Source organism: Phoxinus phoxinus (genome assembly GCF_949152265.1).
Source record: "Phoxinus phoxinus genome assembly, chromosome: 6".
NCBI lineage: Eukaryota > Metazoa > Chordata > Actinopteri > Cypriniformes > Leuciscidae > Phoxinus > Phoxinus phoxinus.
Window position 1 is genome coordinate 9,755,709 of NC_136881.1, and position 26,402 is coordinate 9,782,110.

General features: G+C 36.3%; 1 protein-coding gene across 3 annotated transcripts; it reads left to right on the top strand.

The window, feature by feature from the left end:
• The first annotated feature begins 1,787 nt into the window (after positions 1-1,787).
• On the top strand, positions 1,788-24,423 carry gne (glucosamine (UDP-N-acetyl)-2-epimerase/N-acetylmannosamine kinase). 3 transcript variants are annotated; one of them, XM_079615173.1, is made up of 12 exons: positions 1,788-2,010; positions 12,646-12,854; positions 15,596-16,050; positions 16,182-16,334; positions 17,616-17,828; positions 18,048-18,135; positions 18,996-19,206; positions 20,828-20,957; positions 21,048-21,269; positions 22,173-22,355; positions 23,449-23,565; positions 23,655-24,423. In XM_079615173.1, the coding sequence occupies exons 2-12, from the start codon at positions 12,685-12,687 to the stop codon at positions 23,888-23,890; spliced, it is 2,178 nt and encodes a 725-aa protein (XP_079471299.1). In that variant the 5' UTR covers positions 1,788-2,010; positions 12,646-12,684; the 3' UTR covers positions 23,891-24,423. The 3 variants fall into 3 exon arrangements, with proteins under 3 accessions (XP_079471299.1, XP_079471298.1, XP_079471297.1); XM_079615172.1 differs by lacking the exon at positions 1,788-2,010 and adding an exon at positions 5,519-5,700; XM_079615171.1 differs by lacking the exon at positions 1,788-2,010 and adding an exon at positions 12,106-12,258.
• The last annotated feature ends 1,979 nt before the right edge of the window (positions 24,424-26,402 follow it).

The window sequence follows — 26,402 nt, forward strand, 5'->3', positions numbered from 1 at the left end:
TGTACAAAACCACCCTATATTGGTAAAAATCTACCCACTCCTCTTTTTTAATCCCCATAAATCATAAGCGGTGTCAACAAAACAAGCCCTTTGGAGATTGTAGTTTTTGTGACGTCACATATTATTAGGCCCCGCCCACAACTACTGACGGACTCTTTCCTATTAGCATAGACCCTTTTCTTTTCTGTAAACAATTTCTGTGCTTAAAGGAGTCCTATTATGCCCTTTTACGAAGTCTTGATCTTGTTTTTGGGGTGTAAATGTAATAGACCCCGCGTGAGCACACTGCCATGATTATCTCCTGGCCAGAGCATTTAACACCAGTATTCGAGTATGTATTCTTATTAAAGCCACTAAAGTTATTCAATCAAGAGCAGAGAGTGATTTTCGTTTTTTCCTTTATTGTTTGATTCATACGTGCTTTCTTGGGCTACACAGATCTAATAAACACATGCGATTTCTTTGCAGTTTACGTGTTTGTGTGAACTTTGTGGGGGTTTTTTACACAACCTTGTGTATTTGACAGTTTAAATGCAATAAGATGTGAAAGAGAACTTATAGTTTAATACTCACAGGATGCTTGTTTGACATCCAGCTTTCTGTGCGCGTGCTTCGGGTGTGTGCGCTCAAAAAACCATAGAAGTTTAGACTGATATGGCTTTAAAACGGATGAAGATAATAAACTTTCATGATGTTGAAGAACTGCAATGGCACGCACACACACGCTAGGTCTCTCGCTCCCTCTCTCTTTCTCTGCCGTGCGCGCGCTACGCATGCGCGCTCTTGCTCGCTCGCCTGCTCTAGATTCCGGGACATTTTAACTAATTCGCGGGCATCAGGGAGCCGCTATCAATATGCGGGAGACTCCCGGAACTTCTGGGAGACTTGGGATGTCTGATGTCTTGAGGTGTACAGGATCCACCCTTTTTTGAAAAGCAGGGTAAGGAGCAGCAGCTCATTTACATTTAAAGATACATGCACAAAAACAGCATGTTTTTCCAAATGGGCTGAAACTTCACAGACGCATTCTGGGGACAACAAAGATGCATACATAGCATAGCCTATTACATCTTGTAAAAACGGGCATAATGGATCACCTTTAAATATATTTTCCGTGTTTCCATTCACCCTCACAGCAGCGTTTATATAGCCTACCTTTTTTTCTGTGTAGGCCTAATTTGGTTTAATATAATATAATACAAAGTATAGTGTTATAAATGTACCAAAAAAAAAAACTTTGCAGGATTTACAATGTAACATCATTGTAAATCATGCAAAGTTTTTTATTTATTTAAGTTTTTCTTAATGTTTTTTTTATATATATACATATCACAGTCTGTGAAAAAGGTCCATTAGTGGAATAAAAATTTGAACTGTATTTTCTGTAATTTAGTATAACAGTAAACTACAGAAAATAAAGGTAAATTAAAACACCATAGCTATGTAGGCTATCCCATATTTTTCCTGAGTGAGTTTATTAAGGTGGACAAAGCAAATCAAGCTTGGATGAGAATAACTATTTGCCCAGAAGTGCTGAGGTATAAATTGCCTGGCCCATTTGATCAACTCCATCCGCTATGAATGTGTTTTAGTAAGGAAAGTTTGTTTATAATGTTATATCCATCTTAATGTCATATATGTATGTAAATTTATATATTTATACTATTTAAAAAACATTTAACTTTAGAGCTTAGACCAAAAAAATAAAATCAAGGCAATATTAATATTCAATTATTAAATAATATTTAATATTCAATTATTTTAATGTACAGTGTTTTTGTGTTGATGAAATGAACCGAGACGCCACCTGTCAGTGGGTGGCAGCAGTGAGCTGTGACTGACTCGTCGTTGCAATAGAAACAGAGAAAGAATTCTCACCAGTGCTATTCTCGGTTTGCTGTTTAATCTGCGATGTTGATGATTGATCAAGTATATCAGTAAATGGGATATCCGATTCTATAAACGCCTGTTATCACGCAAGGGAATGTACTACAGATAATCGTGTCTAACGTAAGTAATAATGTGCAGTGCTAACATAGCTTGCTAGCATTCCTTGGCAGCAGCAGAGAGAGTGTGTGTGTGTGTGTGTGTGAGAGAACAGACGAAACTTTTCGCCACGTTACCTTCACTTTGATCTGTCGTTGGAAATATACAGTTCTTCTTAATTATTATTAGAGATATCATATGTGGACTCCTTTAATTGAGTTTAACTTAAAATAAGTACCAAATCAATCGACCGGTGTTTTTCTTTAACTTATCCAGTGTTATATATATATATATATATATATATATTAATTAGTCTACTGTCTATCTATAAATACCCCTCCCCCCATTTTTATTACATAAAATAATACATGGCAATAATTGGGTTAGTGTTTTAAAGAGGGTAACAGTATAGTTAAGTTAATGTAGAGAAACATTCTTGTATGCTAAGTCTCTTTGAGCTCTTCTGTCAACCTTTATTTATTAATTCATTCAGGTGTGACCTGAGCTTTTTCTGCACGAATGTATCATAATCTAACTTCTGTTCTGATGGGTACCTAGTCATTTGGACACATTTTCTTCCTGTTAGACTGTATATCCCATGCTAATCGGTCAAAAGCTATAGATGCTTTCTGGTAGGGGAACCGGATTATCATAATGCACTTGATCACTTGTTCACCCAGTTCTATTGTCTATTGCAGAGGTGCCCAATCCTGTTAGTGGAGATCAACTCAACCTGCAGAGTTCGGATCCAAACCTGATTCAACACCCCTGTCTTTAAATATCAAGGGCTCCTGAAGAGCTTAATTAGCTGGTTCAGTTGTGTTTGATCAGGGTTGGAGCTCAATTTTGCTGGAAGGTAGATCTTCTGGAACTGTAGAAATTGTAGGTGTGACTGTGAGTGAGTTTGTGCATGTGTGAGTCCCAAGCCATGTAATGGGAAGAGTTGGGGAAAGACCTGGGAAAGTGGTAAGCTCAGAAAAATTATTGCTAAGAAAATTAATTGACAGTCTCTCAAGTATGGCGAGAGATGCCCATAAATCCCTAAGAGTCGGATACGACTGAAGTGGTTAATGAGAGAGAGCGAGAGATCTCCAGGTAGGGTTTTGGGCACACCTGTTCTTCGTGATCAGGTGGCTCTGGTCCCGTGCTAGTCACTTATTCTTCCAGTAGATAGCACCATTTCCCTTTGTTTTGACAGGGTTAGTCTTATCTGACAAAGATGTGCCTCAGTTTCAGATGCTTGTTTGTATTATTGTGAATGATCCCACTATTAGTGATACAGCTTCAGAACAGACTGTATGCGGTATATGTATCTGTATGTTTTGGCTGTATGTCTCTCACCTCCGGTTGAAACACTTGATCATTCAGCACCTTAGGGCTGTAAACGATTAAGCGCGATTAATCGAATAAAAAATAAAAGTTTGTGTTTACATAATATGTGTATGTATTGTGTATAATTATTTTGTATATATAAATACACACACATGCATGTATATATTTGAGAAATATTTGCATCTATATACTGTATATACATTTATATTATATATAAATATAAATATTTTATATATAAATATAAAACGAAATCTTAAATATACATGAATGTGTGTGTATTTATATATACATAATAATTATACACAGTACACACACATATATTATGTAAACACAAACTTTTATTTTGAATGCGATTAATCGCGATTAATCTTTTGACAGCCCTAATATTTTTATATGATTTAAATTATATATAAATAGAACTATTATATATATATATATATATATATATAAAAATAACACCTTTTTCTTAAATATATACATGCCTTTTTGTTTATTTATACAAAAATAATTAGACACAATACACACACATATATTATGTACACAAACTTTTATTTTGGATTCGATTAATCGCGATTAATCGTTTACAGCCCTAGCACCTTGCAAGTGTGTCTCTGTACATCTCTTCTTAACTCAGCCTTTTCAAGACTGGGTGTATTTGAGACGGAAATCATCGGAAACACAGTAGCTCAACATGCCGTAACTGCTAAATCCAAAAAAGGAGCACTGATGTTGTTATGGCACCATTTAAGATCAATATTCAGTCAATGTCAACAAAAAAAAGAAAGAAAAGTACATATAAAAGTAAATATATGTAGATACGTCTTAAGAGCTTCCTTATAGCCAACAATTTCTTCACACCTAAGGTGTTATCTGTTAACACTACAGTGACGTAGTTCCTTCGTGATGTAGATCATAGAGCACATCTCACTGTCAATGCAATGATTAAATTCAGCTTTAGGATGTAACGGTTGAAATGCAAACAACAGATCCTTGTCCACCACACCAAAGTTTAATGCTCTCTCAGCACACAACACACCCTTACAAATGAAAAGAGACACGCATGGCTAAAGAGAAGATAACACAGACACTGTCAATCCCAGAGCCAACTGTACTTGCTTCGTCACTCTTGTGGAGGTCACAGGTTATGAGGACGTGGCTCTTTTACAGAGCACAATGAAAGAGTCGCGTCAAATATTCCTTAAGCTAAAGGATTTCTTTTTGTGGTGTTGATGTTGGATTGTTTCACTGCAAAGTAACTCAGAAGTTCAGAGAAAAGAGTCATTTATGATAAATGCATACATTTAATTGGCTATAATTAAAATAAATGTGCAAAAAGTTTGTTTTCTATGTTGTTAATATATTTTGTCAGCTAGTATAATAAATTAATATTAATGTAAAACATACTATACATGCATTATATTAATAAACTATACATTTATTCACATGATTATTATAATCAATTACCATTGAAAACCCCCCATAGAATTTGTGCCATTTATTGTCGTATGATTATGAAAATAATAATTTATAATGAACAAATTAAAATGGCTATCACTTGAAAATATCTAAACACGTTTGTTTTCAATTATCTTTTAGCATAGTTTTGTTAGATGTTGAATATTATTCATTTTACAAAGAAATTATCATAATGAATAAATAATATTTTCAGAACGGTCTTCAAAAATATGCCCCAAAGTTCCTATTTTTATTTGTAATGTCTGATACGTTATATTTTAATATAAATATTAATATATAATTATATTTTTTATTAAATTAAAAAACATTTAACAAAAAATATATCCCTTTTTCTGGTTAGAAAAAATACAACTAAAAAGGCCCCTGAAAACCTGTTTCAAGGTAAAATAAATATTGCCATTTAGCTACAGAATCTGTAATATGACCAGAATTGTGAAGGCTTTTAATGTAGAAAGTGTGTTGTTGTTGGAATTGCAGTGATGTGTTGAATGTAAAAAGGATGTACACATAAGGAAATAAGATCTTACAGGGTGAGTTCTGTGTACAAATGCTTGTTAACTGTTGAGTGTATGTTTATCTTCCTCTCCACCCCGCTTTTGAACACTTGGAAAAACTCCTTTCTGGACTGGGAGAGGTTGCAGGGGCGGAGACAACCGTCTTGCCTCTCTCCTAGGCAGCCAATTGGTGTGCGGGAGCTGTTCTGACTCCGCCCCCTGGGTTGTTCCTTCCCGTGCTGCTTTGTGTGAAGCATGCAGCGGGCCGCTGTCCTCCTCCTTTTTGCTTTAATGGCTGTCAGAGACACAGAATAGAGAGAGCAGCTAGAGAGGGGTTCTGTTTAATTCAGAAGGGAGCGGGAAAGAAAACACTGCACACACTACGATGCCAGGATATGCTAGAAACCCACACGTGAGTCAGATGCCATTTTGTCATTTGCTTTTCATCATTCCTTCTGCCTCCTTCATCCCTCCCTCCCTCCCTCCCCTGTTTGTAATGATTAGGGTGCAGCTAGGGTCTTGTGATGGCTTTTAGCAGGGATGATGAGTGTGTGAGCTGGAAACATGGTGGATTTGTGGTCTTGATGTGGACACTTAGTCAGAATGACTTCTGGTTTTTATTTTTATGTAGAGGAATACAACAGAAACACGGGGGTTGGTTGGACAGATGAGCAGTGCCCTATGTAGGACAACTGTGATGAAGTGATGATTTATAGAGCACAGATACTGTACTGTCTGAGACCTTGTTCATGTCATACCACGAGAGTAAAATCATGTGTGAGTGAGTATTCATGAAGTGAAGTGGCTTTTAATCATTTTAATGCAGTTTTCTTCTGCCTGAAGAATCCACATATACGTCTAGAGAATTTCAGGTTAAGCTTATTTTGAATTTAAACCACCTTTAAATGTTTGTGGTCAGTAAGTAAAAAAAACAACTTTTATTCAGTAGGGATGCATTAAATTGTTCATAAGTGACAATAGGAAATTAAGCGTGTCAGTTCTGGAAGGTCACATTAGTCAAGCTTGCATCCGCTGATACACGTTTACCTATACGACGCCTGTCACTGTATACATATATAAGCTCCTTCAGTATTATCAGCAGCTATCGCGTTTCTCAGGATTGAATTACCCTCCTCCATCCCCAGCTCCTCCTCTCGCCAGTCAGGATTTGGCATTCTGATTCCCCTTGAATCAGAATACATTTTCGAATTATGTTGTACTTTAAAATCTGAAATGAATGATCTGCATAATACATTCATGTTTGTTCTGTTCTGTTTACCCTAAGGGGTTTATTGCTGCTCTCCCGGCTCTTAGCCATGCCAGGCTGCATGGATGCGCAGGGAGTTCTTGCCCAGAACAGAACCATACCGCCAATCCAAACTGTATGCAATTGCCTTATTTGACGATAGTGGTCCTGACAGTAATGCATTTATAACTAAATAATTTTTAAATAAATGCTGTTTTTTAAAACTTTCTAATCATCAAAAGGTCCTGAAAGAACCATGGTTTACACAAAAATCTTAAGCAGCACAACTGTTGTCAACATTGATAATAATAAGAAATGTTTCTTGAGCACCAAACCAGAATAATTTTTCTGAAGGATCATGTGACACTAGCCCTTTTCAAACAGAGATTCTGGAAAATACACGGAAAATGTGACCCGGGATTTGTCCTGGGATTGTTTGATTTTGGTTCATTCACACACTGCCAGGAATTTTCCAGAATCTGTGCGTGCGTTCACACACAACCCGTAAAGATCCTGTAAAGACGCGTGACGTTATGTCTCCAGCGTCTTAAGTTTGCTTATGAGCTGCGATTTTCTCTCGTTAGTGCTTTTTTTTTCTGATTCGATCATAAACTAGCGCATTACGTACCGTTTCATAGCTGGCGAACGATCCTAGCTTCAGCGTCATCACTACGACACACACCTGACACACATGATCCTGGCTTTTGTTCACATAGTGCGCGTTCCGGGACTGATGCCGGCAATGTTACTAGGTCCCCAACCCGGGATCTATCCCGGCAGCAATCCCGGGACGTGTTTGCGTTCACACAGGACACACCGGCAATATATAAAAAAATCTATTAAAACAGTTAAATTAAATTGTAATAATATTTTATGATATTATTGTTTTTTAAATCAAATAAATGCATCCTTGGTGAGCATAAGATTATTGTTTGTTTCAAAAACATTAAAAAAAAATTGGTAACACTTTAGTTTAGGGTCCAATTCTCACTATTAACTTGTTGCTTATGTAAGCAATAAGGTACGAGAGGCTGCGCTGTATCGTAAATAAGTCACGGCTGAAGGGTGTTGTTAGGCACAATATTCACGATAGTAAGAATAATGAAGACTTATTCATGATACAACACTTGCCTCGAGTACCTTATTCCTTTTATAAAACGGTTACCACATACAACTATTAAAGCCATATGTATCTATGCAACTTTCATGAAGTAAAATCGCTAAAAGCCTTCCTTCCTTCCTTCCGCTGGAAAAAATTGTCCCTGACCGTAAACGGCAACAGAAGTTACATACATTATTTCGCCAATAGATGGCGGCAAAGACTGTCTTTATGAGTGAGTCAGTCAGTAGAGAAGACTTTTACATTTGGCGCTTTTCCACTGCATGGTACGGTACGGTTCGGTACGGCACGGCACGCTTTGGCGCTTTTCCACTGCATGGTACGGTACGGCTCGGTTCGGTACGGCTCACTTATGGCGCATTTCCACTGCATAGTACGGTACGGTACGGCTCGCTTCGGCTCGCTTTAAATGGTACCACCTCTGTTGAGGTTCCAAGCGTACCGTACCGATACTAAACGTGACGTGAAAACACTGCAGATCACTGATTGGTCAGTCACTTCAGCGTCATTGTATTTGCGATACGAGACACTAAACCCGCTAGATTTAAATAGCCAGACAACAGCCAACGCAGTAGCACCTGTTTTTAGAGTATTTACTTGACAAAATAAGTTTAAAAAAAATCAAAAAAAGAAATGGCTGAATCGTGGTCAGTGGACGAGGTGCAGACGTTCCTCTCGTTGATTGCCGAGGAGCGGAAGTAGCACAGCTCTTAGCCGCACACGGCTACCACCGGACATACAACTTAACGATCAGTCCCACCCACTTTGAAGCGGTACTAACTGCAGTGGAAAAGCAACCGAGCTAAAGCGAACCGAACCGTGCCGTACCGAGTTGAGTCGTACCACGCAGTGGAAAAGCAAAGCGAGCCGAACCGCTCCGCGCCGTGCTGAACCGTACCGAACCGAACCGAGCGACTCAAACTTGCGACACGGAAAACCCCTTAAAGGGTAACTAAACCCTAAAACAACTTTTTTTTAGTTAATGATCTGTAAGACTGGGGCCTTATTAATGCCATGGAGTTCAAAGGTGTAGCACGCACATCCAAAACAATAAAACTGGGTGCTGGGCAGACAAGTAATAGTAAGGATAAACAATGAGACCGCACACCAGAAAGTGCTCCTAAGCAAATTTTAATGATTGCTCACCGCATGTAACGTTTCGGGCCCAAGCCCTTCATCAGACATGAAACAAGTGGGGAGACACACCTCCATATATACAGCCCTACATGATCACATGATCACATACAACCATGATTAGTCACATGACCAATCAAGTGAAAAAGCAATTACATCTAGAAAACAGGAAAATTATTTACCAACATTTGTAATACGAAAATATATTAGGGAACAAAATATTTTAGAAATATATTAGAAACATATCAAAAATATATATTAGAAACATATTAGAAATACATTAGAGATACCCTAGAAATACATTAAATGGCTAAGAGAAGGCATACAGTGCTTAAAACATCGTCTAGAATTTAAAAAAAAATGTCTCTACCACTGTAGGCAGTAGTGATAGATGAGCAAGAGTATAAATACATAAGGAAAACCGCAAAGGTGTGTAACATCTATCATATATCAAGTCAGCAAGACAGAACCTCAACCCTTACAATCTTACACAATTACAACAGTTATTTACAGAAATTTACAGAAAATTACAGAAATTGTTACAGAAATGGCCTCAGGTCAAAATCTTCATTCAACCCTTTTGGAGCTAAAGTGTCCAGGGTATAGATCCAGAATGCTTCTCTTTTGAGTAACAGACAATTTACATCTCCTCCACGGGAGGGCTGTTTCACAAGTTCAATAGCACAGTATCTGAGAGAGGAAACGTTATGAGAGGCTTGTGAAAAATGCACCGCTACTGGGTTTTTGATGTCATGGTTACGAATATTTGATCTGTGTTCTGAGATTCTTGTTTTCAGTGGCCTGGTCGTGTAACACAAAGAATGTTATCTATTTACTTAAATGCCCGTGCGGCTTGGCCTATGTTGGTAAAACGACCTTGTCAGGCTTTTTTATTTACAGCGCAGTAAGCTAATTGCCTGCACAGAATATGCTAGCATGATAAAATAACAATGTAATATATAACGATAAAAGTTGCAGTGGCTTCATTAATTAACTATAAACATAAAAAAATCAAAGCACACCTTATGCAAATCTTTGTTATTCATTTTTTAGAACAAGAGTTTTAAGTTTAAAGAGTTTAGGAACCTCACTGGATTTTTGTGTAATTAATTAAGAGAAAGTACTCCGCCATCTTACACCGACGAAAGTGACTTGAACGCACCAGCCGTCGTAAACACAACTTCCCACATCGTGCGTACGAACTTCCCAGGAGGACTTGAACGCACCAATAGCCGTGTTTTATCGTGAAGAAAACACAGCTATTGGCCAATCAGAATCAAGGATTGGAACTAACCGTTTTATAATAGCACGTATATTACTAGGATATTAGGCTGTTTATTAGTACTGTAAAGCACATAGTAATGCCTTATTCTGCATGACCATATTCTACATCCCTCTACCCAGTACCTAAACTTAACTACTTTAATAACTAATAAGCATAGTCATAAGTATAGTGAGAAATTGGACCCTAATCTAAAGTGTGACGGAACGGAACCAATCTTAACTGACCTCAAACCTTTGAAAGTTTGCATCGTTTTGATCTTACCTAAGCGCACACACAGCACACTTTTTTTTTTTTTTGTTCATTCTTTCATTTAATTCAAAATAATTTCCATTCATGTGTTCCTTTGATCCAGTTTAACAAGTTTGAATCTCTAGCTTTTGATTAGCCTAAGTCTCTGTGACATGTCAAGTTACAGTTGAACAGTAAGTACATTTCTCAGTGTCACAACGATAATGAAAAATGAATGTAAAGCACAACATGACTGATTTGTCTTATAAAAGTATAATTTTGAGAGCGGATAATTCTGCAAGCATATTTTGAATTTAGATTTTTATAAATGCATTACTTGGATACTTTTTTGCTATTTGTCACCATGTTTTAAAATATTGTATTAGTTTTTTCAAAGTTGAATTTTTTTTAATGAACTGAACCTTCCCACCCCCCCTCACAAAATGCTGTCGTCATCATTTACTCACCTTCAAGTTGTTCCAAACCTGTGTGAATGTCTTTCTTCTGCTGAACACAGAAGATGTTTTGAAGAATGTCAGTTACCTGAGGTATCGGGTAACTGTTATCAGGTTTAGAACAACTTGACAGTTTTTTTTTTTTTTTTTTTTTTTTTACGCTTTAACCATTCAGTTCTCTGGTGAAACTGGTTTGGCATTTAGAGCATTTACATTTGGCATGACCTGATTTTCCAGTCGTCTTTGGGTTTGTGACAGAAGACAACGACTCAAACCACAAAATTTAACATATTTGCATTGGCTCCAAGACACACCCTTGTGGCATTCCTCTGTGTTTGGGATAGTTTTCTTTTGAGTATGGATGAAAGCCTCTAAATATCTCTCTTCTAATAATAATAATAATGCTGTTGGAAATCATATTATGACAATATGCTCATCTTAAATCAAATCAGATAAACAACTATTTGCTTTGGCATTACAATTATATTCTCGCGGCATGATGTCATTTTTGCATTTTTTTTTATTCATATCCCTTTCTTGATTTCTCAAGGGTCTACATTTTATTTCAATGCAATCTATTGCATGTTATATGCTTTAACCTCATAAAGCCCACAGAATCATGATGATAAATAAATTTCTAAGGCCTCTAAATTATTACGATGATCAAAACATTCCTGAAAAACCTGTTGCACACAATCTACTACCGGTACATGACTTCTGTAGAAGCCTTTTAGTATAATTGTAAAAATGTTTTCCCCCACAATAAAAACTACAGAGCTTTGATCATAAAACTAAGTATTTAAATATCATCTTATATTATTGGCAGATAAAGAGCTGTCAAATCGATGAATCGCACATCTAACATTTGTGTTTACATAATATATGTGTGTGTGTATATATATATATATATATATATATATATATATATATATATATATTAATAAAAGAAAAGGAGCTATAAAGTTTACATTATCAGATTTTCATCTTCTTTTTTGGGCTTCTGAATAAAACTGTGTTAGTTCCATGTTTTCATATATCATCCTAAATGGGCATAAAAGCCTGTGATGTATCTGACACTCAACATAAAACACACAGCATTCTTTTTGTCTTTTTTTTTTTTTTGTCTAAAGGTTCAATAAGCTGACTTTGTCTGGTTTGGTAATTTTATCATAATGCAGTGGGACTTTGACACTCATAATGATAGCCCCTTTATTCCATGTACTTCGCTCCTTCTACTTTCCAGTTGTGTTTACTTTTTGCCTATAAAAAAGATTTGAATTGTTTAAATGGTCAATGTCCAAATACAGAAACAAGCGTTTGAAGGTGTCCTCTGGCATAGAAAGGGCGTTTAGAATAAAGAAAGTAAAGGATTAAAGGCATTAGTCAGGCTGGTCGCTTTAGTAAGTTTTATATTCCTCTATAAAGTGACGTAGCAAAATCTACTTCTTTTCTTTCCTTATTCTGTTTTCATGCCTCAGAGTGTTCAGGTCAGGAATACTCATGTAAGTATGATCCTCCTCAGTTTGGCAACCTGGCATGAAAGGCTTGCTCTGATTTACTACTGTTTTCATTGTTTTTTCTCTTTTATTTAAACACACTGTCATTCAAAAGTTTATGGGGATTAGTCATTTGTTTATGTTTATGACTTGTACTCATCAAGGCTGCATTTATTCGGTAAAAATACAAATAAAAACAGTAATATTGTATTATATATTTAAAAGTCTTCAGTGTCATGATCCTTCAGAAAACATTCTAAATAAAAATATGAATTTGCTAAATAGATCTTTTTTTTTTTGTAAAGTGCATTTAGCCGTGACAATTAGCATATTCATTCTTCTTTTTGCTTTCTCAGAATACCATATATACTTGTAATCATGTTCTTCATTTAGGAGCTTTATTATCTGAAGACCCAGCGAGCACAGGAGAAGATGGAGCGATCGGAGAAGGGGTCGAAGCAACGACTACGGGTGTGCGTGGCCACCTGTAACAGAGCGGACTACTCTAAACTCGCCCCCATCATGTTCGGCATCAAGTCTCAACCTGAAATCTTTGACCTGGAGGTGGTGGTGCTGGGTTCACATCTCATTGATGATTACGGGTAAGGCTGCTGAACATAAGTCATTTCGTCTGTTTGACTAATCTACATTAAATTGTTGAAGGGAACGTAGATCTCAGACATACATAACATAACAAAAATTTGTAGTTATACATTTGTATTTATAAAACTAAACTGATTGGTTTTGTCATTTCAAACCTAAAATGCTTTCTTTTCTTCTGTGGAACACAAAAGTAATTTTGTCCATGCATTGAAAGTCGTAGGGGTCCTATGTTGTTTTGGTCGCTACTATTGGTGTTCATTGTATGGACAAAAACAGTTGAAACAATAGCTGCTTTTCCACTGTCGGTCCAAACCGTTCTCATTGCTTATCCATTCCATTCTGTACCGATCCGGCCCATCTGGTAAGGATATGGTTTCATTTTCCACTGGGGGGCTGATAACAGATGTAAATAGCAATCATGTTATGGAGGACACACACCCCCACTGACATACAATATATCTTTTGTGTTAGATGCAATTAATCGCTTTCACTTTAGACATATATGACAATGCTGACATTTACACTCACTTTTTCACATTTCACAGAAAATCTGTCATAATCAATAAATGTTGTTTTTTTTGTATCAGTATTTATTTATCCTTATTTAGTTTCAAATGCAGTTTCTGAATGTTATTTACATATAAAAGCACCTATTGTATTAATCACGGTCGAGTACTATCGTATTTAATGGAAACGTATTTTTAGTTACGTGAGGCAAAAGAAGTTAGAAGGAAGGATAAACTTAAGATCACTTCTGTTAACGTATTTGAAAGCTGCTATTGGAATATTGAGGGGAAAACGTCATATTATGCAACTACGCATTACTTTACGGAGAGCTTACGACCTACTAGCTAAATGGTGCAACCAAATAAAGTACAGAGTTAGTTACATACTAGCTAGTAGCTACTAAGCCTCGTAAGGGTGGGCTTTACATTCCTATTTAAGTAAGAGCGTTCGAATGGCTGGTGCAACCCAACCCTGTGCATGAGAGCTTCGAAACATGAATCAGCACTATTTCTCACTGTTGCCATGGAAATGTTGGAATGTAGCTCTTGACGGTGGGAGTTTGGCTCTCACAGTGGGCGGCTGATGGTGGCTAGAAACCCTTGTCTTTTATCAATGAAGCCAAACCAGCCTTTACTCCTCCTTGGGTCAAAAAAACTTGACATTACCTTTATTATTCTATTTCAAAGAAAATGGAAAACAAGCGGTCTCTTACCATGCACACTTTTTCTACATCATTTCAGTCTTCTTTGGTACTACATACTCGAAAAAATATGAAGTACTTATTGAAAATAGACTTGTTCACCATTCAAACAAACAGCGTTGTAACATACAGCGATGGTGTCTTGTAATATTTGTACACTGTCTGAAACCCAATTGATCTTCTTTCTTGCATTTATTTCCATACTGAATTGGGATTGATATTTTATTTCTAACAGCCTTTGAACGCTATTTCTCTTTGATGCAGTTAGGGCTGCAACAACGAATCTATTAAAAAAATCTATAATGATCGATCATGAAAAAAATCGACAACAAATTTGATCTTCAATTAATTGCATCTGCCACTATGCGCAGAAAACCTCCACCTGTCCAGCCACATTACAGCAGTGAATTATGCATTTCTATGGACAAACAGCGGACGATGTAAAGTGAGCTGCTGTGGGAAAAGTATTGAACCCAAGTTGTCCTAAACATGAGAATGCATAATATTAAAAAGTTTTCAATGTTTTTTTTCTCAGCACATAACTTACGTTTTACTATGTATCTTTAAAAGTTATGATTGTCCTGAGAATGTCCTGCGATCAGGACTTGACATAAACTCTTTTTGCTCACCAGCCACTGTGGTTTCCCAAAGTTACTAGCCGCTCAGCATTTTCACTGATCACAATTTGACATTGTTACCATGGGGAAAAACTGCCATATAGATATTTTTAGTATTATCTCGTAATTGGGCAGCAGGTATATTAGGCTGCTGTCGCTTTAAGACCTGACGCACGGATCCATTATACTGTTACTCATGCATTGTCTTTCTCAACTGTTTACGTTACAATTTCAGTATTTAAGTGCATTAAGCAGCGAAAAAATAACTCAATTTAATACTGAGAGGTGGTTTTATATGCACGCACTATGGTAGTGAGCACAAAATATGAAATGAGAAAAATTATGCGCAATCCCATGCCGAAATTCAAGCCCTGGAACACCAACAATATAAATCCAGAGGAAATTAAACTAGTGAGTGAGGGGAGACTGGTTCATGTGTAAAATCCCTGTCGGAGAGATTGGAATATTGGAAGTATTGGAAGCATTTCAGATATTTCAGTATTGAAAATCGATATTTTGACAACACTACATTGCACTTAGTTTATTTCAGATGCCTTTTTAAAAGACTACAATTGAAAATGTATGTATTATATATATGGTATACAATTCAACCCGCCAAAGTGGCTAGTATTTGGCGGGTGTTAATGTCAAGCCCTGGCTGGGAGTATTTAAAATGTGCATCTGTCAAAGCCTGTCCTGACAGCGAGTGAGTCTTTGCCAAACTTCACAGACCTCACTGCGCAGGGTGTGGAATAACAATTTAGTAAATGATTGATTCAAATGTATTATATTTGTTAATAATAATACATTTTCCATCCGATTAATCAAAGAAATAATCTACAGATTTATCAGTTACTAAAATAATCGTTATTTGCAGCACTAAGTCATATTTAATGATTTTTTTTCTCTCTCCCAGAAACACGTTCCGTATGATTGAGCAGGATGAGTTTGATATCGGCTCTAAATTGCACACCATTGTTCGTGGTGAGGACGAAGCTGCCATGGTGGAGTCCGTGGGTCTCGCGCTCGTGAAGCTTCCCGACGTGCTCCAGCGTCTCGCCCCTGACATTCTGCTCGTTCACGGCGACCGCTTTGACGCGCTGGCCTTGGCGACGGCAGCCTCTCTAATGAACATTCGCATATTGCACCTTGAAGGTGGAGAAGTAAGCGGAACCATTGATGATTCAATTCGTCATGCCATCTCCAAACTGGCTCACTACCACGCCGTCTGCACCCGCTCAGCCGAGAGACACCTCATCTCCATGTGCGAAGACCACTCTCATATCTTATTGGCTGGCTGCCCGTCATACGACAAGCTGCTCTCCGCCCACAAACGAGACGATTATGCTGATATCATCAAGTCTTGGATTGGTATGTAAATGAATGGGATGAGATAACAGTAGAGATAAGCAATGAAGCCTATGCAATCCAAAGAGTTAAATAGCGCAAAATGATAACTACTACTATGGTTAATATGATACTCTTTGATCTTTCTTAAACAGGGGATGAGGTGAAGGAGCAGGACTATATTGTGGCCCTGCAGCATCCTGTTACCACAGACATCAAGAACTCCATTAAGATCTACGAGTTAATGCTGGACGCTATCATCTCCTTCAACAAGAAAACTCTCATTCTTTTCCCGAATATTGACGCAGGTCAGTTGTATCTCTCGTTTTCTGGTTTTCTTTCTCTCTGACCCTTCATACTTTTTGTGCCTCAGAATATTATACACACATTTTCTGCCCACGTACACCTATGGTTTCTGTCAGATTGAAAGGCTCATTGTGACCCTCAGTGGCTTTGTCAGCAGTCTAAGATAACTTGCAAGGGCTCTAGAAACAGACAAAACAGCCATGGTTTGTTTTGAGTTTGGTGTTAATGACAGGTAGACACAACAGGAGGCAACAGTCAAAACAAAGGAGCTTTTCTGTCCATTGTAATACAACTCCAGTCTTTTTACAGAAACACAAGGAGTCTAAACAATAAAATGGCCCTGCCACTGAGGAAAGGCAGTATGACCTAAAACCTAAAACATAGTACCGTACAAGTATTTTTAAGGTTATGGTCAGAATATAGTTGTTTTTGCTGTAACTTCAACAAAAAAAACCCGGGTTATAATATAATTTAATATAATATTATAATAATTGTGGTGTGAATTGAATGGAATTGTATAGTGACCATGTGCTATTAGTTATTTTCCTGTAACTTCAAAGAAGAAATTCAGCAAAAGTTGCAAACACAATATGAATATAATCTGTGTTGATTTAGTATTATATACTATTATAATATTTATTATACATTTTAAATTAGCTTCTATTTTTGTATTTTCAATTTTGATTTGAGTTTTAGTAATTCTATCATGTGCGTTTGAAATAAAAAATATTTTGTCATTTTAGAATATTAATTTCAAATTAACTTCATTTCAGTTTTAATAATTTTTGTACTTGAACTTAAACTTTATTAAGTTCAACCTTAAATATTTAAATGTTATTTCAGCTCTATTTAAATTAATTATTATTTATATTTTAATAGTTTTATTTAACAATAACACTGAATATATATATATATATATTATATATATATATAAACGGAATTTGTTGCACACGTGTAAACGCAAAAATCTGCTCGAGATGCGATTTTTACGCATCCGATCTGAGCAGATAAATGCAGCCGGTGTGACAAACACACCTTTCTATGATAATGTGATTTATGAGGCAGTACTAATGAATTGTTAAAAAAACCTCTCAAATTTCAGACTTTATCAGTTTGTTTCTTCCCCTGCATGCAGGAAATTACAATAAAAACCTCTTGACTTGATGTGAAACAGTCTTAGAATTAACTTGTCATTAACTTCCCTGAATGATCTCCCTGAATAAAGAAGCATAGGATAATTCCGCCCCATTAATGCCATAGTGCTCTGCGTTTGTCTCATGTAGGCAGTAAGGAGATGGTTCGTGTGATGAGGCGGAAGGGAATCGAGCAGCATCCGAAATTCCGTGCGGTAAAGCATGTTCCGTTCGATCAGTTCATCCAGCTGATAGCACACGCCGGCTGCATGATTGGGAACAGCAGCTGTGGAGTTCGTGAGGCCGGAGCTTTCGGGACACCTGTCATTAACCTGGGTACTCGCCAGACGGGTCGAGAAACAGGTGAGATTAGATACGAATATGACTTCCTGACCTTTAGAGAGAAGTTAAGGCATTATGGCAGGATATGATCACCATTTTACTGTTCTTCATTTGGATCCTTGAACCCAGAATGGCATGTTTATTCTCTAAACAAGCCCAGATTGCTTTTTGTTGAATTGAGTGTCTTTAGTATTTGCCTTGATGGACCAGTTTTACCAATTCATGATATTTTGAAAATAGGGGAAAATGTTCTACATGTGCGAGACGCAGACACGCATAATAAAATCTACCATGCTCTGGAGCTGCAGTTTGGAAAACGCTACCCCTGGTAATGAGCTCTCTTTGTTACATTTTAGGCATCTTCTATTTGCATGCATCAGATATCATGATTGTAATGCAGTTCTTGAAAATAATCAAAAAAATTAGAATTATATTCTATTATAGTATTTATTCATATTTTAGATGTTTATTTGAATATTTTCAGTTTCCTTTTTTAATATTTTTATGCACTTTTGTCATTTTTTTTATTTTTTTTATTTCAGGTTTAGTCATTTTTAGAACTTTAACTTCACTTATTTTATGTCAGTTTGTTGCCAAGTCAAGTTTTTCCATCTAATATGTATCATTTTTTTATTTCAGCTTATTCTCTTTGTTTCAACAATATTTAATAGTTTAGTTAACAAGAACAACACAAGTCTAAGAGTGTCTTGATCTATTATGCACTAAACAAGCTGGTTAAAATCACACTTGAATGTAGTTATAAAATCATTAAATCTCATTTCATATAGTCTGATAAATCCACTCATATTTGTCAATTTTTATATAACGGTAACTTAAAATTAAACTTAATTACGTATATATATACATATAATAAATTGGCAATACATTCCGTATCTGGCACTGCACTATTCTATGCCATTTTGTAATATAAATAGTGTGAGTAATCCCCGGACGATGCACATAATTAACCAAAAAAATTAAGTATGGGATGTTGTACATGTTATGAACTCAACCCACAGCTTTAATTACATAGAGGAGGGGATTGGGCAATCAGACTTTTGAATGACAAAATAAACTTATAAAGTTCATGCACTACACGGTTGCATACATAGTGTATAGGTGAGTAGTGCATTGGGATACAGCTTCATACTCTCAACATGTCCTGTGTGTTCTTGCTCTATCCACTAGCTCCAAGATCTATGGTGATGGAAATGCAGTCCAGCGCATCTTGAAGTTCCTTCAGGCTATTGACCTGTCTGAGCCACTACAGAAGAAGTTCTGTTTCCCTTTGGTGAAGGAGTGTATTTCTCAAGATATCGATCACATTTTGGAGACACAGAGTGCCCTTGCTGTGGACCTGGGAGGGACCAACCTGCGTGTCGGCATCGTCAGTATGAAGGTATGCAGAGCGAACCTCTGGAATCAGATGTTGAGATCCTATTCATCTTTAGGACATGTCATTAACGTCAGGAAGTGTGAGGTGGTAAAATACAAGGTGTGGGACTTGTTGTACATTCTCAACACAGTTGTGCCTGGTTATGACAGGATGTGCGTGTTTGCCCAGTTGTGATGGGTAAATGTTTTTTTATGCTTCAGGACATGCAGCATTTACGTCAATATTTCATTCACATGACACACAGAACTCTGACTGTAAAACAAACAGCGGCAGATTTGATCACAAGGGTTGTGTAATCAGCTTTTTCTGTGTGTGTAAATGGTGCAGAACAAGTTTTCTGGGCCACAGATTGAGGGACACACCATTAAACTATGCGATTAGTTTAAATTAATATTTGGCCACGGTGGAGCATTTCTGAATTTAAATGCACACTTATTTTGGACTGATTTATTTTACAATATTACTCAGTTGACTAAAAATATTTAAAAACAGAAAATAGATATTAAAGTCGGCATGAAACGGATGTTGCTATAGTCTTTTCTTCCCTGTTTTGACTTGTAGGACGGAACTTGATTTTGTCCGTCAGAAATTGATTGGATGGTTGTGGTTTGCTATTGATGTGATGTCATGTGAGTGACAGGTTGTCCCGCCCTCACGCCAGTAAACGTGTCATCAGAGAAGAGAAGAAATGTCACTGCAAGAGGGAGGGGAAGTTATGTTGATTAAAGATTATGATGCCACATGACATGAAATAATAATAAAGATGTAGGCACGGATCAATTATTTATTATAAATTCTCCAATATTCCATGAAAAAAATAAGAATTTAAAACCAATGCAAAAATCTCAAAATGGCCAAATATCATCCGATTAATCGTATTGGCTGAAATTTATTGATTTGTTATTTCTTAACATAAACATAATCATGATGCTCATCCAGTCTATAAAGTAAAGCAAGGAGAGATTATTTTTTAAATGCGATTTTTAATTTGCATGTACAAAATTGCCATTCAAAAGTTTGGGGTCTGTAAAGGTTTTAAATGTTTTTGCAAGAGGTCTCTTTTTCTTACTAAGGCATTCAAAAGTAAAACATACAGACAATATTCAATATTATTACTATTTCAAAATATCCATTTAAATACATTTTAAAATGTAATTTATTCCTGTGATGCAAAGTAGGTCAGCAAACATTTATTATTTTTTAGAAACATTTCTTCTCATTATTATGATCAATTGTGCTGCTTAATATTTTTGTGAAAACTGCAATAAAACAATTTCAGGATCCTTTGATAAAAAAAAGAAGTATTTTCAGAAAGTTCAAAAGAAACAAATTTATTTGAAATAGAAATATTTTGTAACAAATGTCTTTACTGTCACTTTTGATAATTTCCTTGCATCCTTGCTGAATAAATGTATTAATTCTTTTAAAAAAAAGTCTTACTAATCCCAATTTTGAAACAGTAGTGTATCTTGCGGAACATGGTTGGGATAAGAAATGAATGGTAATTAAGTAATTTGCTGTGTATTTTTTACTGTAATATTTAATTGTCATGGTTTAATAGCTTCATGTTTGTTATACTTTTTTTTTTTTTTTTTTATGGTGTAAATGTATGCTTGTGTTTCAGGGTAAAGTGGTTAAGAAGTATATCCAGTTGAATCCTAAGACGTTTGGGGAGAGGATAGAGCTGATTCTGACCATGTGCAAACAGGCCATGGTTGACGCCGTTCACCTCAACTGCAGAATCCTGGGCGTCGGTATGTCTGCGTTTTTTCCCCATGTCTCCTTCTATACTGTCCATACATTTACTCAATCATTAACTGTCAATTTTTTGCCATTTCTTTCAGGTGTGAGCACAGGGGGGCGTGTGAACCCACAAGAGGGGGTGGTCCTCCACTCCACCAAGCTAATAAACGAGTGGAGTTCGGTGGATATCCGTACACCTCTCTCTAGCGCCCTTCATCTGCCCGTGTGGGTCGATAATGATGGCAACTGCGCAGCCCTCGCTGAGAAGAAGTTTGGCCATGGGAAAGGCGTAGAGAACTTTGTCACCATCATCACTGGAACCGGTTTGTTCCCTTTCTTATGTCCTTAACTGCTGCTATTTGCTTGGGTGTGGGGTTTGCAGACAATGCAGATGAAGAGACCAGACAGGAAGTGGATTTAGAACCGTCACACTGGTGACACTGGTTGATCTGGTTACCACGATGTATTAAAATAAAATGCCACAACCAAAATAAAGCTTTGCTATCACAGGAATAAATTACATTTTAAAATATATTGAATTATATTACTATTTTACTATATTTTTTATAAAAAAAAATGCAGCCTTGTTGACCATAAGACACTTCTTTCAAAAACATTTACAAATCTTACAGACCCTAATGTTTTGAGCAGGAGTGTATAATTTATAGTTATTTTTTTCCTGATTGGTCATTTAGATTTTTCTCACAACGGAGTTATGCAATTTTATAAAAGACTTCTGAACCGTTATTTTGCATTGCACACTAACCCGTCAAATATTGGTCACTTTTATCCTGTTAATATTATTTATGATAAGTCAGGAGAATAAACATGGCACATTAATTATATAGTTTTCTAAGAATAAACCAGAAAACATTGTGAAATTATGTTTTTCTCTCTAAGTGATACAGGTGTGTGTTGTATGGAAGCTTGTTTTCGCCACAGAATAACAAATACAACTTTTTTTATCTCACAATTCAGATGTTTTTTCTCAGAATTGCGAGATGAAAATGTGCAATTATCTTTTAAAATGTTTTATTGTGGCGGAAACAAGCTTCTGATAGTGTTCAGTATATGAGAATTAGAGGTTCCAGCTTCCTGTTTGATCACATGTTTCTAATGCAGTGTACCTGCATAATTGAAGACTGATTCTGATATAATTGTTCCTCTTATGTTTGACTGCTATAATTCTGCCTGTATATACCTTTGCCTTGTGTTTATATGTACAGGAATTGGAGGTGGTATAATCCAGCATAATGAACTGATCCATGGCAGCACATTTTGCGCGGCTGAGCTGGGACACATCGTGGTCTCGCTAGAAGGCCCAGAGTGCATGTGTGGCAGCCACGGCTGCATAGAAGCCTACTCATCTGGTCTCGCCCTGCAGAGAGAAGCCAAGAGACTCCATGACGGTGAGACGACCTGACGCACACACACACACACACACACACACACCAAGAGTTGCGCTAAAATAGGCTTATCAGCCTCGCCCTCTCTGTCACATTTTTCCTTTTCAGTTGGCAGTAAACAACTAAACTGATCAGAATAACGTCACAGTTAACAGTGGTGTAATCCCTCACTATTGTTTTCCACGTTTCGGTATTATCATTTTTACCATACCAAAGCTTAACATCCAAACATAAACCCACTCAAAAATGTTGGTGTTGTATTTCTGTTTGGAAATTTCTCCAAAAGCCTTGATCCTAATAGAATGAATGCTATTCATTCTTTAAAAACAAGAACTGACCCACCCTAAATCGCACTGCATGCTGGAGTAAAAGTAGAAATGCCAATTTTTTTAATAGCGTGCCTGACAGTAGTCTCAACAAAATAATTGAAACCGGTTGTTGGAAGTCTGTTTTATTTTAGTGACTCTTTATTTGAATTTATGTTAACAACATTTTATAAAAATGTTCAATTAATGCATTAAATAAATAACAGGTAACTATCAATGAGCAACACATTTGTTACAGTATTTATTAGTCTTTATTATACAGATTAATTTTGAGACTATATTATATAATTGTATATAATATATGTATAATGTCTTTATTGATGAAAAATACAATGAAAAATACTTAATTAATCCTAGTTAATTATTGTAAAGCATTACTGAATATATTTCTTCATTAAAATATTTCATGAGATTTGTATTTGAAAGAATTTGCTCAACAACAACAACAAAATCACTGATTAAAATGAATTACAACTGTTCCCACAAATCCCTGTTCTGCATTTTACATTATTTTCTTTTTAGCCTTTGCTGCCTTATGATGACTGGAAATTAAATATGAACTATGATATGATATATTATATGTATGATATCATATATACATATGATATAAATTATATGATATATGTTGTCCTATAATTTCTAGTTAATAAGTTTCAAAGTTGTTTCCTAAAACTAATAAACACTGAACCTTGATTTAATAGAAGAGTTGTACACAACAAATGCATTTCCAAGTAAAATGTGACACATTTTTCTTCCACATTTGATTATAGAGGACTTGCTGTTGGTGGAGGGAATGACTGTGAATAACAAAGAACAAGTGAATGCTGTTCATCTGATCAATGCTGCTCGCCTCGGCAACTCCAAAGCTGAGAGCGCACTTCACACCGGTAGGACGCACATCCGAGTACATACATTATTCTCGGGCAGGCTTGTGGTGAAGAAAAGCACAAATAGTCTCTCTTCTCTTCCCTGACAGCTGGCACTGCTCTTGGTTTGGGCATTGTGAACATCCTGCACATGATCAACCCGTCTCTAGTGATCCTGTCTGGTGTCCTGGCAGAGCATTATGAGAATCCAGTTCGTCAGGTCATCAGTCAGCGCGCTCTGGACTCGGCACAGGGGACCAAGATCATGATATCTGAGCTGGAGGATCCTGCCCTGCTGGGAGCCGCAAGCATGGTTCTGGACTACACCACACGCCGTACCTACTGACGGAGCTCGAAAACCAGGAACCAATCAGTTACAGACTTAACGACGAGGGCCAATCATGTGTTACGTCATAGTGGCTCATAGGATCATAGTGGCTTTTTAAGCCTGATGAGAAAAAGCTTTTATTCGTTTTTATTATTTGGGATCAAATGCCTGGTGAAAGGTGTGTAATGTTGAAGAATAATTTAAGTATATGAAGTAAGGTTTTAATTTAATTTTTGAACGGTGCAACTAAGGGGTATTTGTTACTGAGAAGCTGCTATGGTTTAATTACCTGATCTGTCTTGCTTTCTGTTATTTGTGTTTTTTTCATGGAGACAGTCATGTTCTCCGTTGCGCCTTACTGTATGTTGATCTGTTGCCAGTCCTTTTTTGTCTTCAGCACCATATGTTTAGTTTTCATTCAACCTACCTGTATGAAGAAGTGAAAAAAGTTTGTCTGTTTACTCTAATTTAATATTGTATTTTTGAATCACAGAACCTGTAAAATAATTTACATTATGTACATTAAAATCAATAAACACAAAATTTCTATTTATGGCCATTGCATTGATTTATTATATTAGAGTCCCATAAACACGCATAAACGGCGAATTGCAGAATATTTATACAGTATATTTATATTAGTTTATTTCAATATAAACACTATTCTGTTGGTTTTACTTTGCACATGAAGAAAATAATGGTTTTAGAATTAGAAGTATATAATTTTTTTGTTCCGTGCTATGCTTGTATTTTTAGCTAGTATGCTTTTTTTTTTCCTTTTAAACATTTATAAATATGTTTGATTTATATAGCGCATTTATCTAGTTTCGTCCTTCTCAAATGACTCTTCTTAAATAAACATTTGGATACAATTGGTCATCTGAACTGATTATATTATTACACATGTATTGAGACCTAATTTATCCAGCTGCAGTCCCGCAGCACCACCAGTTTCAGAACCCCAGCGCCAGAACCCCAGCGCCAGAACCGGAAGTTATTTTACAATGAGACAAGCATGTAAACGATGACAGAATTTTCACTAATTTGAAGAATGTTAACCCTTTCACACGTAAGTTTAAAATATTCTAATTGACCCCCCCAGCGTGAGTTTTTCAAGGCGACCGTTATTTCGAACCTGTCACTTTATGGTTTTCAAGGTGACGCGTCACTGCTTGTCACGTGACACAGCGCAACCACAACACAGCGCTGAATGAATGATGATCTGCTTTTATGTAATTTTTCCTTTTTTATTCTAAATATTCATTACTTTAACTTACATATTTGTTGAGTCTCTTTTCTGTCTCTGCTTACTGAAAAAGGTGTATACATTTTATAAGCTACCATTGACTAAACATTGGGGATTAGTCTACAATAACTACAAATTAATTTAATATATATTCCTTCTGGAGATTCCCGAATGTTTTGTTCAAATATTTGACTTGCTGTATCCACATTATAATATAGGATCTACAGATGTACACTACTCTGCATTGTGAAAAGCCAGTGTCAAGGTCCAGCACACTTCTGAATGATTGGTGACAGTTTTCATAATTACTTTAACAATGGTATGTGTCACTTTACAATAGTTTGTGGCATTTTCTCTCATGCTAGTTTACAATTATTTGAAATACCTGATTGGTAAGTGTCAATTTGTGGTGCACAAACAACATACTCCTGCTTGTAAGTAGTACCACTTTAATAAGAACATTTTACTAAAATAGCTAAATAGTTTCTATATTCTTGTATAGTTACAAATGACAGCTTAACTGTCCTATATACAAATAGAAATAAATGTGTTCTCATAACAACTGTATTTACAATATGTAGGTAAATACATTGTAAAATTATTATAAAAAAAGAACCATAGTAAATATAAATGCATACAACGGACCACGATATTAAAAATATGGTGAAGCCCAATGTTTCTGTACCTTAATGTATCATTATAACATACGTATTAAGTATGACGTTTCGTGTGTAATAAAAGTATACCGTTTCGTGTCTAAGCAAATTACGCTCCAAAACGCGTTACTCGGTTTAGAACGTAAGCTCCGCACCTCACTTCCGGTTCTGGCGCTGGTGTTAGAACGTAAGCTCCGCCCCTTACTTCCGGTTCTGGCGCTGGGGTTCTGAAACTGGTGGTGCTGCGGGTCTGCAGCTGGATACTATAGGATTTGTGTAGCCTTTTGGGTTTCCTATTTGGTTGGTAGTAGATTTCCTGACAGGAGCCATCTAGAGGTAAAAGTTGTGTTGTAACTAAGCGATTTCTGTACCTCTGCAAAAACAGAACAAAAAATCCTTTTCCGTTATTTGGCCAGGCAGACACTTACCAATATACAATACACAATATACAACTCTGAAATATACAAATAAACCATAAACAGCACATTACAAAATGTGGCAAAATATGTTCACTGGATTCAAATACTTATGTCATTTTTAGTAGGTTAAACTCACTTTATATGTTAAAACAGCACATATATAACAAAACAACCCAAATAAAGATGAATAATAAAAAGTGCAGAACTTT

Bases quoted from the DNA above. Each gene is read 5' to 3' on its own strand.
- gne (XM_079615171.1), top strand. From the start codon at position 12,226: ATGCCTCAGAGTGTTCAGGTCAGGAATACTCAT. The intron at 18,136-18,995 runs GTAATGAGCTCT...TCTATCCACTAG, and splicing joins TTTGGAAAACGCTACCCCTG to CTCCAAGATCTATGGTGATG. The intron at 22,356-23,448 runs GTGAGACGACCT...ATTTGATTATAG, and splicing joins AGCCAAGAGACTCCATGACG to AGGACTTGCTGTTGGTGGAG.